The 16765-nt window shown below is 45.0% G+C and overlaps 2 protein-coding genes across 3 annotated transcripts in view; both read right to left on the bottom strand.

The window, feature by feature from the left end:
• The window catches only part of si:ch211-196i2.1 (collagen alpha-1(II) chain), an 83629-nt gene extending 82008 nt beyond the window's left edge, over positions 1–1621 (bottom strand). For both annotated transcript variants that reach the window (XM_030341778.1, XM_030341779.1), the window contains exon 1: positions 1175–1621. In XM_030341778.1, the coding sequence (XP_030197638.1) occupies positions 1175–1283 (109 nt within the window). In that variant the 5' untranslated portion in view covers positions 1284–1621. The remainder of the gene's footprint in view (positions 1–1174) is intronic.
• Positions 1622–1790: 169 nt separating this feature from the next.
• The window catches only part of cacna1bb (calcium channel, voltage-dependent, N type, alpha 1B subunit, b), a 119908-nt gene continuing 104933 nt past the window's right edge, over positions 1791–16765 (bottom strand). Inside the window, exons 39-50 of the mRNA XM_030341792.1 lie at positions 15954–16059; positions 15127–15234; positions 14439–14545; positions 13972–14222; positions 13533–13659; positions 12516–12644; positions 10995–11033; positions 8476–8681; positions 7550–7565; positions 6450–6552; positions 6304–6395; positions 1791–5349 (exon numbers count right to left, since the gene is read on the bottom strand). Coding sequence (XP_030197652.1) covers positions 4801–5349; positions 6304–6395; positions 6450–6552; positions 7550–7565; positions 8476–8681; positions 10995–11033; positions 12516–12644; positions 13533–13659; positions 13972–14222; positions 14439–14545; positions 15127–15234; positions 15954–16059 — 1833 coding nt within the window. The 3' untranslated portion in view covers positions 1791–4800. The remainder of the gene's footprint in view (positions 5350–6303; positions 6396–6449; positions 6553–7549; positions 7566–8475; positions 8682–10994; positions 11034–12515; positions 12645–13532; positions 13660–13971; positions 14223–14438; positions 14546–15126; positions 15235–15953; positions 16060–16765) is intronic.

Below are 16765 nucleotides of genomic sequence, written 5' to 3' on the forward strand. Positions count from 1 at the left end.
ATCTAAAGCAAGCCGGGAACCATGTGTGTCTTTCCATGCATGTTCCTTTTAACACGTGTGGTATACTAAATCAGTATGTTACGCTGTCTTTGTGCTGTTGTGTTGTAGAATGGCCTCTGGCCCTGTTCCTGCCTTGTATATAATACACTGCACCCCGGCCAAGGCTTAGCTGAAGACCAATAAACACAATCAAATGTTCTGGATCCAATGCAAGATGCGATTATTACTTTAATTCCACATGCAGGGCGGGTCTGTCGATAGCCAACACTGTGTGACATGTCAGCAAAAGATCTTTCCACATCATTTGCAAATCTCCAGCCAAATATTACGTGAATCGGAAAATTGTTAATATGAGCTTGGGATACATTTCTATACTTGGATGGTGGTGTGTCCCACGCTCTCCAATATAAAATGAATATACGGATATTCTGAATCAATTAACCCAACTGCCTTTAATTAAGTCTCTATGTCCAGGAGTTCTGCTAAATTTCGAAGCTGTATTCCAAACATGGAGCAATACATCCGCAGAAAGCTGATAACCCTGGGATGGGATGGGAATCCGATACAGAAATAGAAACCCCCCAATACATGACAAATGCATTTTTTTTCCCATGAGGATAAGAATGAAAGCTACCCATAACAATGGACCAGACATGTATGTAGGCTATATAGCATTCCAATAACATAATGTCCTAAAGTTGACTTTAATTTCTAATAGCATGTATGTCCGTCTGGTCTCATTCTTTCCCAATCATTAATTTTATGTGATGATGTTACTTTATTAAAAATCACTTGAATTACGATATTTTGGATTTGGGTATGAAATACAACTCTCAGGTGCGAGCGCTTAGAGGTGTCTACATACGATGGGCGAATAAAGTTGTGAAGACACTTCAATCACCAGCACACTTTCTTAATACGAAAAACGTCCAAGGATAATTAGCTTCTCCTCGCATGGTCACGTGGGCTAATCAATAGACCGCTCACCGCTGTGATGAAAAGGCTCCGCGCGACAAGTCACACGACAGGCGACAGTACACCGACTGTTTATGACACGATAAGCGAGAGTACAGACATATGAGGCTTGACTTAAACATATGCGACAGTAATAGCTGTATATGCACCATAGGGGTCAATACTGACGTGTTTGAATATGAGTAATAGTCCACCTTACCTGAAGGCGCCCCGCCGGAGCCAGACTCCCCCGCGAAGTCTTCAGTGGATTCGCTCATCCGCAGGAACCACAGCAGACACACCGTCCACTGGACTGCCCAGCCCAGCATATTAGCTGGAGCGGTGAATTGGGCTTAAATAGTAGCCTCGACGTTATAAGTAGGATTTCAGCCTCGATTAATGCAGGTAATATTGAGGAAAACAGGATTTTCTGTTTTTTTTAACTGTTATCCACTTCAGACAGCAGTTAACATCCGACGCATGTTTTATGGCGTTTCAATTTGTCAATAAGAAATTATGTTTTGAAACTGAAGCCAAATTCATTATATTACTGAAATACACCTGTCGGTTGTCCTCTATTTGTTCGTTGTAGTGAGATAAAACAGGCCTAACTCTCTGTCCTCTTGCTCTCCATCCTTCCTTCTACGACGCAACAGGTACCTCAGCCAACGGCATCTGCTGCACGAGAGCGCAGCGATGCGCGCCAAATGTGTGGCGCAAACAAAGCCCCGCCCACTTGTGTGCTGAAAACCAATCGGATCCATTTGTATCCATACACCTATAAAGACCTCACCAAGACGTTTAGATTGACCTTGAAAAAAGTAACACAACCTAGATTTTTTAGATTTTTCATAATCATGTCTCTTTATTCAAGAACCTATATTCATACAAAATCGAATGGTACAGTAGAAATGGCTGTCGGATGGACAGCCAAGTGTAACAGACCAGGCAGCAAACCGAGTCACCCTTTCCACAACCTCTTTTTAAGAGAGAACCCTAAAATCATCTTCACTCAAATATGGAAATCAAATCGTTATTCAAGCTTTTCTCTATTATCCTGAACCAGAAAAACAACCAGGAAACAGAACATACATCTCATGGACTGTGAAGTCAAACAATGTCTCTTTTTTCAACATGCACATACATATTTTTTTCAGAACATGCAAAAAACATGACATGTCTGGCAGGGGATAGCCACAACTAAACAAACCAGTAAAACCAGTGCATCTCACAATGTGTTGCACCTTGTTGTTCCAGTATAGGACTTGAAGGGGCGGATTGTTTTAATTAATAATGGGCTCGGGTTGTGTCTATAACCTAGGAATGTACACAGGCCATCCCCCCTCAGCTACACCAACAAACGGGGACATTTAGACTAGTAGACAGGTAGAACACAATATGAATGTCATCCATTTCACCAATAATGCCACTTGACTTCCATTCCACGGTTGCCATACCATATTGAGTCAAAATAAAAAATGTAATTCACTTGGGAGAGATGGCACAATGCACAATACCAAAAAAATAATAATGTGATATTTGATTAGGTACACCGTGAAAGAAACAAGATTTCATGTTAAGGTATACCGTATACTAGTAAATAATTTGTTGTTTATACATGTCTGGTTGGCCAACAATATTCTGTAGACGATCAATTGGACAGATCATTTTTTGGTCTTTGAATTTGCTTCAATGGTACTATAAAAACTGCAGTATAGTAGGCTATATCTGGTACTCAAAACATGTGGAGACAAACACTGGTAGCTATTTCTAAAATAGTTTTAAACAAGATCTGATTCAACAAAACACAAAATCATCATAATTTGGGCAGTTTCTTTCACTCGTGCATTTAGCGCATCAATCTAAAAAAATTGTCTTTCAAATATGCCGTTTTTAAATACAATTTGTGCCTCAGTGTGTATTTGATCCAACCACAGAACAATGTAACACTGCTTCCATTTGCATCTCTTCTTCACTCACACAAACAAAACACATTTCCCAGTAAAAGTTTGGTCACATTCGGGTAAAGCTTGAATACTGGATTCCCGACAGGGGTAAAGCTACAGGGTTATATGTTGTGTTGTTGCATAGCCCTCCTCTGAATCGACAGTAAGCAACGACAACTCTATTTGTTTCTTCCCTCTTCTCATGTGAACATGGCCCAGATTCAAAACCTTAACGCAATAAATGAACTCTTGAAATAATACTCTCGGGAAATGAAAACACGCACAGGAAGAACAGAACTCGTTACAATTATGGCAAACAAAAAAAATGCAGAATGTGTTTTCATATACTGTGCATAAAGTGACATAGATGAGATTCTGGATTTAATAATCAAGGGTATGCGATTGAACTGGAGCCATTTTCATGTAGGGAGGCTCGCTTGGGTAAACATCCCATAAATCAAATGGCATACCATAATACTCTGTTTACTCTAATACCCCCCTCCCCTTCTGTAATCACAACCCATAGCATGGTCTGAAATAGAAAGGCTTAGCGTACACCCTGGAGCAAAATCCAACCTATCTTTTGCAAAGTTCATAACCCTGGCATGCAGTTCAAAGTTCAGTATGCACCTGTAGTCTGGCTTTACCTACTACTCAGAAGAACGTCATCTAATGTTTCTGCACCTCATTTTAGGGTCGAACTATTTGAGCGGCTGTTAAGACGAATAAAACATTTAACTTCAATAAACATTTGACCTTGAATTGTATTTACAACTATATTTTATATCTTTCGCTCTCTCTATATCTATTTATATATATATAATTTCTTTATATGCATAACCATTTAATCAGTGATTTTATTTTCTCAATTACCCCATACCTTCACGAGACTCTGTATTAAAGCCGGGCTGTAATTTAATTAAATATATTAATAAATATATCTGAAAAGCAAGGCACTTGGTACTCAGCCACATAACTCCAGGAAAAGGTCCATTTACTCCATGAATGCATTCAGAAAATGTACATCATACATTACAATTTACAGCAAAAAAAAGCATGTGAACATAAAAGGTACTCAAGCTGTTTTGTCCCGTTCAAAGTAAACTAGAATCTTTAGTTGGCGTTTTTCTGACGTTGTTCTTCGTTCATGGAAATGGTTGAGAGTTCGGCAGTTTCGCTAGCTACACTTATCCAGACTTTCTTTCTAGGAACTGCTTAATACTGGCAACAACACACAGTAGCTATGTTAGATCAAACCTACGTCCACTTGAGAAACCTCAGACGATGTCCTGCATGCAGGCTTTGGTGAAGGTGTGTTCTCCATCAGATGGGACCCTGGCCTGAGCACATTGTTTATGTTGAGTCGAACGCCGTCAAACTGAGATTTACAACCGCTCACTTTACACCAGGAGGAAGCAGGCTGTGAGCTGGCCTTCGAACGGGTTCTGCGTTTGTAAACGTCACCTGTCTTTCACAGTCATGTATGTTACCCTGGCTTCACGTGTTAGGGTTCATAATTTGGCTTTTGTCGCGGGGTAAAATAAGGATTCCACTGGCCAAGGCAGAAGAGTTATTCACCTGTAATGATACATTTTTTGCAAAACAAAAACGTGCATTCCAGTGCATGAGAAGGGGTAGAAAAAATGTAAAATCTTCAGTTGTTCTTTCATTTTTGTATAAAAAGAAACGTGTAACACTACAAAAGTGGAATGGTATTTCTGATTCCTTTAGTGTTAATCATCAGAGCGTACAGTGGTCCCCTCCGTGGCCTCCTCCTCCTGCCTCCCCATCGGTCAGAGAGGAGAACCTGACTCTAACGTTACACCCCCTTTAACCAGCGGGTCTTCAGGCACAGGGCTGGACCCAGGAACACCTGCTCACGGTGTGTGCAGACGACACGCTAGCACCAGTCCTCCTCCGTGGTGTCTCTGAGACCCCCTCTGGGACCAGAGCCCGTCGCCGCGTTGACCCCCAGGGTGAAGTGGAAGCCGTTCGGGACTCCCGTCCCTGAATGTGATGCGGTGGTGGAAGAGGTGGTGTTGGTCCTGGCGGGTCGTCCCTCTCCGCCCCCTCCTCGTCCTCCGTGGTTGCTGACAGCGTCCTGGTAGTCCTCTGGGTCCTCCACGAGGCCGCGCTGGGCCGGAGAGTCCCAGGAGGGCGCCGGCAGCGGGTGGCTGCAGTGGGGGTCCGACCCCATGCTGGTCACCGGCAGCCGGGGAGCGTCGTCCTGGCCCCCGGCCCGGGACTGGTGGTGCTGGTGGCCTCCGGTGGTGGTGGTGGTGGTGGTGGTGGTGGAAGTGAAGGTGGAAACGGAGGTGGAGGTGGGGGTGGTGGTCTTGTAGGAGACCCCAGGGCGTGGGGTGAGGGGGGTCTGCGGCAGCTGTCGCCGCCCACGGGCGGCGGTCAGCGTTGTCACAACGACGGGACCGCCTTTGTTCATGATGGCGCCCTGTCGGGAAGAAGAACATGTGTATTAAAGCCATAAAACAGATATTAGCTATATAAAAACAGATATTAGCTATATAAAAACAGATATTAGCTTTATAAAAACATACATATGGATCACTTGGATCAAATAAGACACTTATTTGATCCAAGATACAAAGTAGATAAATTAGTCCTTAAATCAATTTCCTTAATTTACAATCATGAAGAGAAAATAATCCTTTGGGTTAGTATTCGTTGATGGAGGCAGTTGAAGGTCATGTATTTAAAGTGCATTGTCAATTACAGTAGTTTGACTGTATAAGAGTGAGACCTGCTACTGTATAAGAGTGAGACCTTCTACTATATAAAAGTGTGACCTGCGACTGTATCAGAGTGAGATCTGCTACTGTATTAGAGTGACCTGCCTCTTTACAAGAGTGACCTGCTACTGTATAAGAGTGAGATCTGCTCCGGTATAAGAGTGACCTGCTACTGTACAAGAGTGAGACCTGCTACTGTATAGAGTGTGAACGTCTACTGCATAAAAGTGACCTGCTAGGGTATTAGAGTGATACCTGCTCCTGTACAAGAGTGAGACCTGCTCCGGTATAAGAGTGAGACCTGCTCCGGTATAAGATTGAGACCTGCTCCGGTATAAGAGTGATACCTGCTCCTGTACAAGAGTGAGACCTTCTCCGGTATAAGAGTGATACCTGCTCCTGTACAAGAGTGAGACCTGCTCCGGTATAAGAGTGAGACCTGCTCCGGTATAAGAGTGAGACCTGCTCCGGTATAAGAGTGAAACCTGCTCCGGTATAAGAGTGAAACCTGCTCCGGTAAAAGAGTGAGACCTGCTGCGGTATAAGAGTGAGACCTGCTGCGGTATAAGAGTGAGACCTGCTGCGGTATAAGAGTGAGACCTGCTGCGGTATAAGAGTGAGACCTGCCACTGTGCTAGTGAGTGTGAGTGTGTTACCAGCTTGTAGATCCCAGCGTCGGGGCCCTCCCCAGGTGACGTGCAGCGGCTGGGGCCGGCCGACCTGGCGTGGCTGTGCTCCCTGGAGGCCGCTCCCCCCCCTCCTCCACCTCCTCCTCCCCCTCCTCCACCTCCCCCTCCTCCACCTCCTCCTCCGTAGCGGTCACAGGAGTAGTAGCGCTGCTGTCTCCCCTCCTGAGGCCCGGCCCGCTCCCGCTCCCTGGCTCGCTCCCGGGACCACGCCTCGCCCTCAGGGGGGTCCGCCGCCACGCCTGGCCGGGGACGACAGGAACAGGAAGGAAGGTTGGAGAGGAGGCGGTGGACAGGGGGAGGGGGGGGTGCCCCGCCGGTACAACACGGCGGGTGTGTCAGCCTGCGTATGGTGCTGCGTTCTTCGTAGCTGCAGACCACATCCCGTAGTCGTGTTGAAGCCGTGACCGTGTTTACTTTGTCTAAGAGCGTATTGTATTGTTTGTTGTAGGCTGACATTTGTTATTCTTGTTCTATAAATGTTTCTTTAACCCACAAAGGTACTGCAGGCGGTACTTGGGATGTTATTCCTGAACTAGAAAAATAACCATCACAGAAATTTGTATCTAATTATTGAAAATAAATATAATATAATTTTGTCATGTAAATATAGTATTATGGCTTGTTTATTATTTCACTTTGTATCATCATGTTTTTCAAAGTAATGTTTTCCATTGATGTTTTGTGTTTGCTAAATGAACACACTGGAAGCATAAGCAGTGCTGCTGACCTTGATTCCCCACTGTTTCCCATGGGCCACAGCCTTCCTTGCAGTTATGGTTGTTTATTAAAGGGGGCGCAGGCACTGCATGCGTCTTTATCTATTTGTTAACGTTTGCTTACGAGGTGACTAGCAAAAGGTCTCAATGTAGTGGTACAGCTTTAGTCCAAGGTTGGGATCCAATGATCTAGTGGACATTTGATTCTATCAAAGATAATAATTATACCTTAATCACTAATATAATGATATAAACTCACTCTCAACAGCCCCCCCCCCCCCCTCCCCCCCCCCCCACACACACACACACACACACACACACACACACACACACACACACACACACACACACACACACACACACACACACACACACACACAGTTGGACATCGAGGTCTTGGGCTCTACTGAGGACCCTATAAATCGCTACCCTGAGCCTGTCCATGCTGTCTTTTATCTGGGCTGTAAAGAGCCAGCTGCTGCACTCTACACCCCCACTATAGCAGATGAACCCCTCCACTTGGTAGGCAGGGCCATCGACTAGAGCACACACAGCGATTGAGGAATATTATGGGCTCAGTTGGGATAAGTCAGTCTTTGTGTGTGTGTGTGTGTGTGTGTGTGTGTGTGTGTGTGTGTGTGTGTGTGTGTGTGTGTGTGTGTGTGTGTGTGTGTGTGTGTGTGTGTGTGCGTGCGTGTGTGTGTGTACTTAAACCAAGGTGAATTACATGGCTACATTCACTCATGACTAATGTGAGCTCTTCCAATCTCATCCTAAGAATTACAAATCCCTCATTATGTTCATTATCGGGCATGTCTGAGAGAGCATGTTTGTCCCAGCTCTGATTGAGCATCCAATGAGATCACAGGGAGGAGGCAGGATGGTCTAGTTGTTGGGGTGTTTGACTCCCATCCAAAATCTAGAAGTCCCTGTAAATCGTTTCGGATTAACGTGCTGATTGTATCAACTGTAAATGGACCTCCGAAGAATGTGACGACACATTTCTATCTGGTTATCCGGCCAAAAGACAGGCATGAGCAGTGAGAACAGCATAGGCGTTCTGACCAGCTTCTGTGTTGATCATTAGAGGGGGCTAGCGTTAGGGTGAGGGTAAAGGTTAAGGTTAATGAGGGGTTCAGGGTCAGGGCATCTATAACGTCAGCTCTGCGTTATAGGCTAGCCTCAGGGAGGGACACAGAACACTTCCCTGTACACTGATGGATTTCAATGTACAGAGAAACCTAGATTGAAGTCCTCATTTATGAGTGAAGGTGAGTCGAGTTGATTCTAGCGTTTTATATCAAGACTGGCCGCGCTGCGGTTCCTTTAGTTTGGACGGAGCCTCTGTCCGCTGTCTGTGGAGGACCTTATATTCACTGCGTTCGGCCCCGGGGGGCCCTCACCGGTGGGGGTGTCCGGCGACCGCTCCGTGGCGCCCATGTCCAGGGACTTCTGCTTCCGGTCTTTGTCGCGGCGGCGGTGGCAGCGGTGGTGGTGGTGGTGCTGGGGAGCCCTGTCCTGGGACTGGAGGGTGGCGTCCAGGGCGTACTCCCCCAGGTTGACCTCCAGGGGGCGCTGGGGGTTCAGGGAGGACGCCGAACGCCTGATGGGACTGAGATCCACGATGGGCTGTACGGAGGGGTGGGAGACGTAAGAACGTAGTGTGAGAAAGGGGGATAGACGAGATGAGCCAGGGAGAAACGTTACCCCAAATCTACGACGCACTACTACTAGACCACCAAGCTACTCACGACACACTAGAAAGAAACACACACACACACACACACACCAAACTTTGGGCTTGAAACCGGCGTTTCACCTGCTCCCTCTCCAGACATTGAGACGTTGAAATGGTTTTACGGAGCTGGTGATGGAGCACTTCTGTGCTGCTAAAGTAGATACTTACCTGGGATTGGTCTTTAAAGGGCCCCTATTTTACAACCAGGTGTTATGTTGATTAGCCATTATGAGATGTTTCAAAATCAACCTTTTTGTGACGTCACAAGTGAAGATGTCTACGGAGATGAGTGACGGATAGATCCGCTGTTTAGGCTGGTAGGTTAAAGACGGGCCCTTTAGTGCACCGTGTTGAACACAACACACACAAAAACTAGCTAGAGAATACGCTGTCTAAGCCAGGAAGAATAGGTGGGGTGTTGACAGGCTTAAAACAATTCCTCCCTATTCTACATTCTTACAACTTTCCCCCTTTTTTTTAAGCTTAAATAACTCAAAGTACTCAAAGTTATTTGAAGTTTTGAAACCACTTTGATGCCGGAGATAACAATTAAATTAAATTAAATTGATGTCAACAGTGAGCATTAAATGTGCTATGCTATCAACACTTTCTCTGGCCCACCAAATTCTTATGTGATAGTTCACAGTATGCTCAGCATAACCCTATGTGATAAAGAACAAAAACAGCTGTTGGCTAACCACCCCCTCTACTGGCCTTAAACTAGCTTACATGCAAGTAGATGGCTTACACTACAGAATCTAATGCTACTAGACTTAGCTAGTAACATTAAATGGTAACTAGTGTAGCTAGTGTAGCTACACTAGGGCTAGTAGAACTTGTTTATTTCTAGTGAAATGGATGACTTCAGCTAGGGTAGCAGAGAAAGATAAAAAGTATTGTGGGTTTGATTGTCACCTATGCTTCAGTATGTACTACATAACATACCACATGTTATATTATATTTAGTTAAAATACTGCTACTGTCAACCACTACTCACTACAATTTAGAATTAAACACGCCCAAGCATTTACTGCAAAAAAACATTAACAAGCTATTCACTGAATAGCCTATTAATTATACTCAGTAACTTTTTTTGCGTAATATCTTTAGAATCTTATAATCCAAAGGAGAAGTAGCTACTTTTCCATTATAACTTGTAGAATTAGCTACTGACTGAATACTTATTTAAACTTGAAAAGGTGTCGTTTTTTGCAATTTACAAGAACAACATCACCAGAGCAGAACAGATATGGCACTGTTTCCGCCCTACCATCACAACTATTCCATCCACAAACAAAACTGATACACTACTACGTCAACAACCAACAACAACAATAACCATTAAACACATAAACACATTGAGAAAGAGCAGTACTGTACTCGATGGTCAAAAACCGGACAAAGTGCTCTGGATAGAGTTAAAGGGCCCCTACTTAACACCCGGTATGATGTTGATTAGCCATTATAGGCCATTTCAAAATCCTACCCGTTCTTGTGATGTCACAAAAGTTGCACTTTAAATCTCAGTGGGAGTGTTGCGTCGTGTTTACTGTGCTGGCGTGTTTCTAATCTCAAACTGTGATAGAGCGATAGTGATAGTGGGTCACTTTGTCCGTGATTATGGCAAGGGACAGGATTTCTCACCGCGGTGAACGAACCACACAGAGGCCCACACAAATGGATGGAACGAGACAATACACACAGTGTGGGAGAGAGAGAAAGATAGAGAGCCAGAGAGGGAGAGAGAGAGAGTGACAGGACAAAAGACAGAGCGAGAGAGACACACATAGTGAAAGAGACAGAAAGGGAGAGAGAGATAAAGATGGAGAGTGGGAGAGTAAAAGATAGATTGAGTCGGAGAGCAATAGGAAGATATACACATACAGTTGAAGAGAGAGAGACAGAGACAGAGACAGAGACAGAGAGAGAGAGAGAGAGAGAGAGAGAGAGAGAGAGAGAGAGAGAGAGAGAGAGAGAGAGAGAGAGAGAGAGAGAGAGAGACAGAGACAGAGACAGAGAGAGAGAGAGAGAGAGAGAGAGAGAGAGAGACAGGGACAGAGACAGAGACAGAGACAGAGACAGAGAGAGAGAGAGAGACAGACAGGGAGTGGGAGAGAACAACAGATAGGGAGACAAAGAGAGCACGAGAGAGAGAGAGAGGGAGAGAGAGAGGGAGGGAGGCGGTACAACAGGTGGTACATACTGCCAGGTGCTTCCCGGGGGCGTGGCGAGGGTGGTTCCGCTGTCAGACAGCACACACAGGAGGAGGGGGAGGGGGCGGGAACAACATTAGCCATGAGATCTCAAATGAGAGAGCGAGGACAGGAGACAGCAGTCAGAGAGAGAGGGAGAGCTTTCTTTTTTAGGGGTAAATAATAAAGTTGGAGGGAAATAAATGTTTAACAAAAAAGTGCAAGGATGCTTGTGTCATAATGGACAGGGTGGACAGACAGACAGACAGACAGTTGGATAGACAGACAGAGAGACAGCAGGACACAAAGACATACAGTAGGACAGGCAGCAGCATAGACGTACAGACAGCGAGGTACACTATAGTACAGACTAGCAGCGCTTGAATTGCTTGTCTTGTGAGAACAGTGACACAAGCGAAGAGACTGAAGACATGATAGCGAGAGATACAGCATTGGAGTATATCCACCCCACAGATATAATACATAACAAACATAACACTCAAAGAACAGATAACAGGAGAAAAAACGGATTATTATCAAAATGACATATAAGAAATCTATTGCTGCTGCAAAGCAATACCTGGAAAACGACATGAATCCGTTATGTTGGAATTATTTGCAACTTAACTGGCCTTCACAGCAGCCTGAAGAACAACTCAACAATCACATTTGTTTGATTTACCTTTTCTGAAAGAGATGGATTAGTCAAGAAAATTAAACAAGGGATTTAAATGGGTTTAAGAGTGTAAGATATGTACGTGAACATGCCATGTAATTTATTATATTATAATAATATAGATATGAATAAATAAACAAAACAATGCATCCAAACTACGGACTCATTTGCATGTACTTCTTTTGTAATGCTTGTGTAACTGAACCGATAAAAACCAACAGAGTGGGTGGAACAAGGACTTATCGTCAGCCAAGCCTCTAGTCAACATTGCCTCGGTTGTCACGGTTACCTCTACCTGGAGAGTTCAGAGGTCACCTCAATGAGCTGATGCCAGTTGACAGACAGCTGGTCTGCCTTGGCTCTCGGGCGGCAGATTGGACACAGCCTACTCTCCTCTCCTTCTTTCCTCTCCTCCCCTACTCTCGTCTCCTCCTCCCCTACTCTCCTCTCTCCCCCTCCGGCTCTCTTAAGCCCAGTGGACTGTCTGTCCCTTTCTCCTGGCTCACCTTCCCCCTCCTCTGAGGAGTGCCAGGGGGTCCTCAAACCAGCCTTTGTAAAGACCCTTTACAATATATACACAGGTAAATAAACACAGGTGTGGATACACATACATTGTTGTGGTGAACAGGTATACTAACACGTTTTACTAGACCTAGAGTGTGTAAAGTAATGTATTTATTCAGGTGTTTCTTCAACATTTTATCTATATGTTTAGAAATAGAGATAGAGATAAACTGTACCACTTTTTTCTTTCATGAGCTGATATTGATCCTGTGGAACCTGGCGGGAGACCTCTGAACCTATGGAGACAGTACGGGGGCCAAGAGACAGGACAAGCAGCGCAGAGGGGCCTTACGTAGTGCTCAGCATTGAGCCTTGGCATGGAGGCAGCTCTGGTGTGGCCCTCCTGGGGAAATCCATCGTCATCGTCATCTTCCTCATTTTCATCTGACAGGACCTCCACTCTCCTCATTTCCACCAATTCCTGCGGACACAGCAACCCAAAAAAAATAATTGATGACGTGTCTGTGTTTGGTAGATAATATACCTGAGCCTTATTAGAGTATATACCTGATATTTGGTAGAGTATGTACCTGAGGTTCAGTAGAGTGTATAGCTGAGGTTCAGTAGAGTATATACCTGAGGTTCAGTAGAGTATGTACCTGAGGTTCAGTAGAGTATGTACCTGAGGTTCAGTAGAGTATGTACCTGAGGTTCAGTAGAGTATATACCTGATGTTCAGTAGAGTATATACCTGAGGTTCAGTAGTGTATATACCTGAGTTCAGTAGAGTATGTACCTGAGGTTCAGTAGAGTATGTACCTGAGGTTCAGTAGAGTATATACCTGAGGTTCAGTAGAGTATGTACCTGAGGTTCAGTAGAGTATATACCTGAGGTTCAGCAGAGTATGTACCTGAGGTTCAGTAGAGTATATACCTGAGGTTCAGTAGAGTATGTACCTGAGGTTCAGTAGAGTATATACCTGAGGTTCAGTAGAGTATGTACCTGAGGTTCAGTAGAGTGTATACCTGAGGTTCAGTAGAGTATGTACCTGAGGTTCAGTAGAGTATGTACCTGAGGTTCAGTAGAGTATGTACCTGAGGTTCAGTAGAGTATGTACCTGAGGTCCAGTAGAGTGTATACCTGAGGTTCAGTAGAGTATGTACCTGAGGTTCAGTAGAGTATGTACCTGAGGTTCAGTAGAGTATACCTGAGGTTCGGTAGAGTATATACCTGAGGTTCAGTAGAGTATGTACCTGAGGTTCGGCAGAGTTTATACCTGAGGTTCAGTAGAGTATGTACCTGAGGTTCAGTAGAGTATGTACCTGAGGTTCAGTAGAGTATGTACCTGAGGTTCAGTAGACTATATACCTGAGGTTCGGCAGAGTATGACACGTCTTCTGACTGTCCCCTCCTTAAGATGCGTCTGCCAGGCCGGTGTGCGGTCTGCGATACGTCCCCGGACTGTGAATGCTTTATGGCACTTCTCTGGCTTAGTCTGCAAACACACACACGCACACACACACAATCACTGAGGAGTCTTATAATATGTGTATCACCACAGACTGGGGCCAATCGTCAACATTTTGCAAACATTGTATAAGTGGTCGATATATTTGGATATATTAGTACAGAAAACAGTTTTATGCGTTTATACAATACTAATACTATTTTATTAGTTTACAATATAGATTGAATTAATTAGTTATTATTAATTATCATTAACTATAACAGTGTGGTTCCTTGGAGACAGGATGTGTTTTTCCTAGATTTAAGGACACTAAAAGAAAACCAATGGAGCCCGTCTCACAATGCCTCCCTATTGGCCAGGGAGCCGGTGACGGTGTTGGCGCTGGTGGCGCTGTTGGCGGTGGTGACGGTAGTGGGGGTGCTGGCGGTGGTGACGGTAGTGGGTGTGGCAGTAGTAGGGGGCGGGACTTCAGGGTGGGGGTCCGGGGGGGGCTGGGTCTTGGGCGGGAGTGGTTTGGCACTAGGGGTTGGTGCTTTGACTGCCATGTGGGTCAGGGGCAGCATGGGTCGGAACAGGTTCCCCATTTTACCCTGAGTGGGAGAATAACACAAACGATCACGTACCACAACGTATCAATGATTAACATTTTTAGGATCAGGGGGAGGGGGGGTAGGTTATACCACAGTGTGAGAAGAGAAATTAAGAGAATCTAAATTGAAATTGAGTGGAAAGTGAATACTTTCATAAGGTAGAACAATAAATAAGACCATCAATATAGGGGGTAAATAATGAAATATATTCTGTACCGGAGGTCCAAGATTTAGATGCTGCGCAAGTTTCTTGGCTCGATTCAGTTTATAATAGTCAAAGATCATCAGTGCAGCGTAGACCTTTCCTACTGTCAGCTCATTATCTGCAAGGGAGAAGATAAAGATAATGTAGTGCTTCAACAGGACCAGAAGGTGGCAGCAGAGGAGTGTCGGAGCAATGATGGAGTTTTGCTATTCTTTCTTCATATTCCACAACACACATTTTCAAGAAATTTACAGAGAGTGAAGCACATGTAAACATCAGCTTGCAAAATGTGAGCAATTGATTTCAATTGAGCAAAACAGCAAGTAGGATCCCTAAGAAATGAAATTACACACACACTCTCACACATACACGCATACAAACACAATCACACATAACTACACACACACAGATTAAAAAAGACAGACACACAACAATAAATACGCGGCTGCACACACACAAACACACACCAAACACAACTGTCACAAACACGCATACACACACACACACACACACACACACACACACACACACACACACACACACACACACACACACACACACACACACACACACACACACACACACACAGATAAAAAGATAAAGGAAACAGGCGTGGCATCACACTAGATCTTTAAAAAAGGACAGTATATCCATGCAGAGGTACTAGGAGGCCACCAGCAGCAGCATGCAGCGTCTCACGCTTGTGTGGAGTGACCAGTAGGTCAGCGGTCTTCTGGGAAAGGCTGGGCCACACGCGGTTGATCTCTCGCTTCAGATCAGCGTCGCACAGGCGCTGGGCCAGGACCCCTGGGGAGAGAGGAGCCAGCTAGAAGTCAGCTCAAATCTGGATCACTAGAATGGACCGCATTCACCAAGTGGCCATCTTGGATCTGAACGCTAGCCGGGTGGGTCTGATTTACATCTGAAGGATTCAAATAAGTTACTCCCAAGTACAAAATCTGCCAGTTGATAGGATTTTAAACTCCAACTTCGGAAATACAGGCATGAGACCAACAGTATCTTTGACAACAATTACAATTAAGAAATAGTCTAGTGGCTTATTCGACATCCACAGTCTACCTGTAGGCATCAGTGAGCAAGATGCACCTAACCCTGACTCCCAAGTAATGAAGTTTATCTTACAAAATAATCAGAGTCACAAAACCCCTTTTAATACCTTAATGATGCAATAGGTAAGAGGAGGGGAATTACGGGTTTTGAAGTTTTTCGTTCAGGCCATATGTTCTTCCTCTATATCGCAGATCTGTCACACCCCATCAATCCACAAAGAATGAGCATGAAATCGTGTGTCTTGTGGTTCATCTTCAATTCCATCTGCACCATGACCCTGTCCCCTCACATCGACGTCACACCCCATCAATCCACAAAACACGGGCATGGAATTGTGGGTCTTGTAGTTTAATCGCCATGTCTCATTTGTACACCACTCCCGTCCTCACATCGATTTCACATCCCATTAGTCTCCCAACGTGTGAGGGGATTGTGGGTGTTGTAGTTCTCCTCACCAGACGCCAGCTTGATCTCCAGAGCGGTGCGGATCAGCCCCATGAGTGTGGAGGTGAAGTGCACGGTGTTGTCCTCGGCGATGGGCATGTTCATCCTCACCAGACGCTGGGGGGAGAGGAGGGGGCCACGCATCACTGATCATTGATTCATCAAGGACCAGGACTAGATATCAGTTGATGGTGGGGGGGGGGGGGACGTATCACTGATCAATGACTCATCAAGGACCAGGGCCAGATATCAGGTGATGGTGAGGGGGGGAGGACGTATCACTGATCAATGACTCATCAAGGACCAGGACTAGATATCAGGTGATGGGGGGACGTATCACTGATCAATGACTCATCAAGGACCAGGACTAGATATCAGGTGTTGGGGGGACGTATCACTGATCGATGACTCATCAAGGACCAGGACTAGATATCAGGTGATGGGGGGACGTATCACTGATCGATGACTCATCAAGGACCGGACTAGATATCAGGTGATGGGGGGATGTATCACTGATCAATAGCTCATCAAGGACCAGGGCCAGATATCAGGTGATGGTGGGGGGAGGGGACATATCACTGATCAATGACTCATCAAGGACCAGGACTAGTTAGTTGAAGTTAGTTTCATAGTTAATATTAATATTGATCAGCTGACCAGTTATGTTAATATTGATCAGCTGATCAAGAGCAGTACTGTATGAGGCAATGGTGAGCGCCCACATGACTAGTTGGGTTTAGTTAGTTAGGTTTATGGAGTTAGCTTCACAGATTTCCACCAAAGCCAAATTGATACACTAGACCCCAATCAATTCTTGCTGTAC

Source organism: Gadus morhua, chromosome 19, assembly GCF_902167405.1.
Source record: "Gadus morhua chromosome 19, gadMor3.0, whole genome shotgun sequence".
Classification (NCBI taxonomy): Eukaryota; Metazoa; Chordata; class Actinopteri; order Gadiformes; family Gadidae; genus Gadus; species Gadus morhua.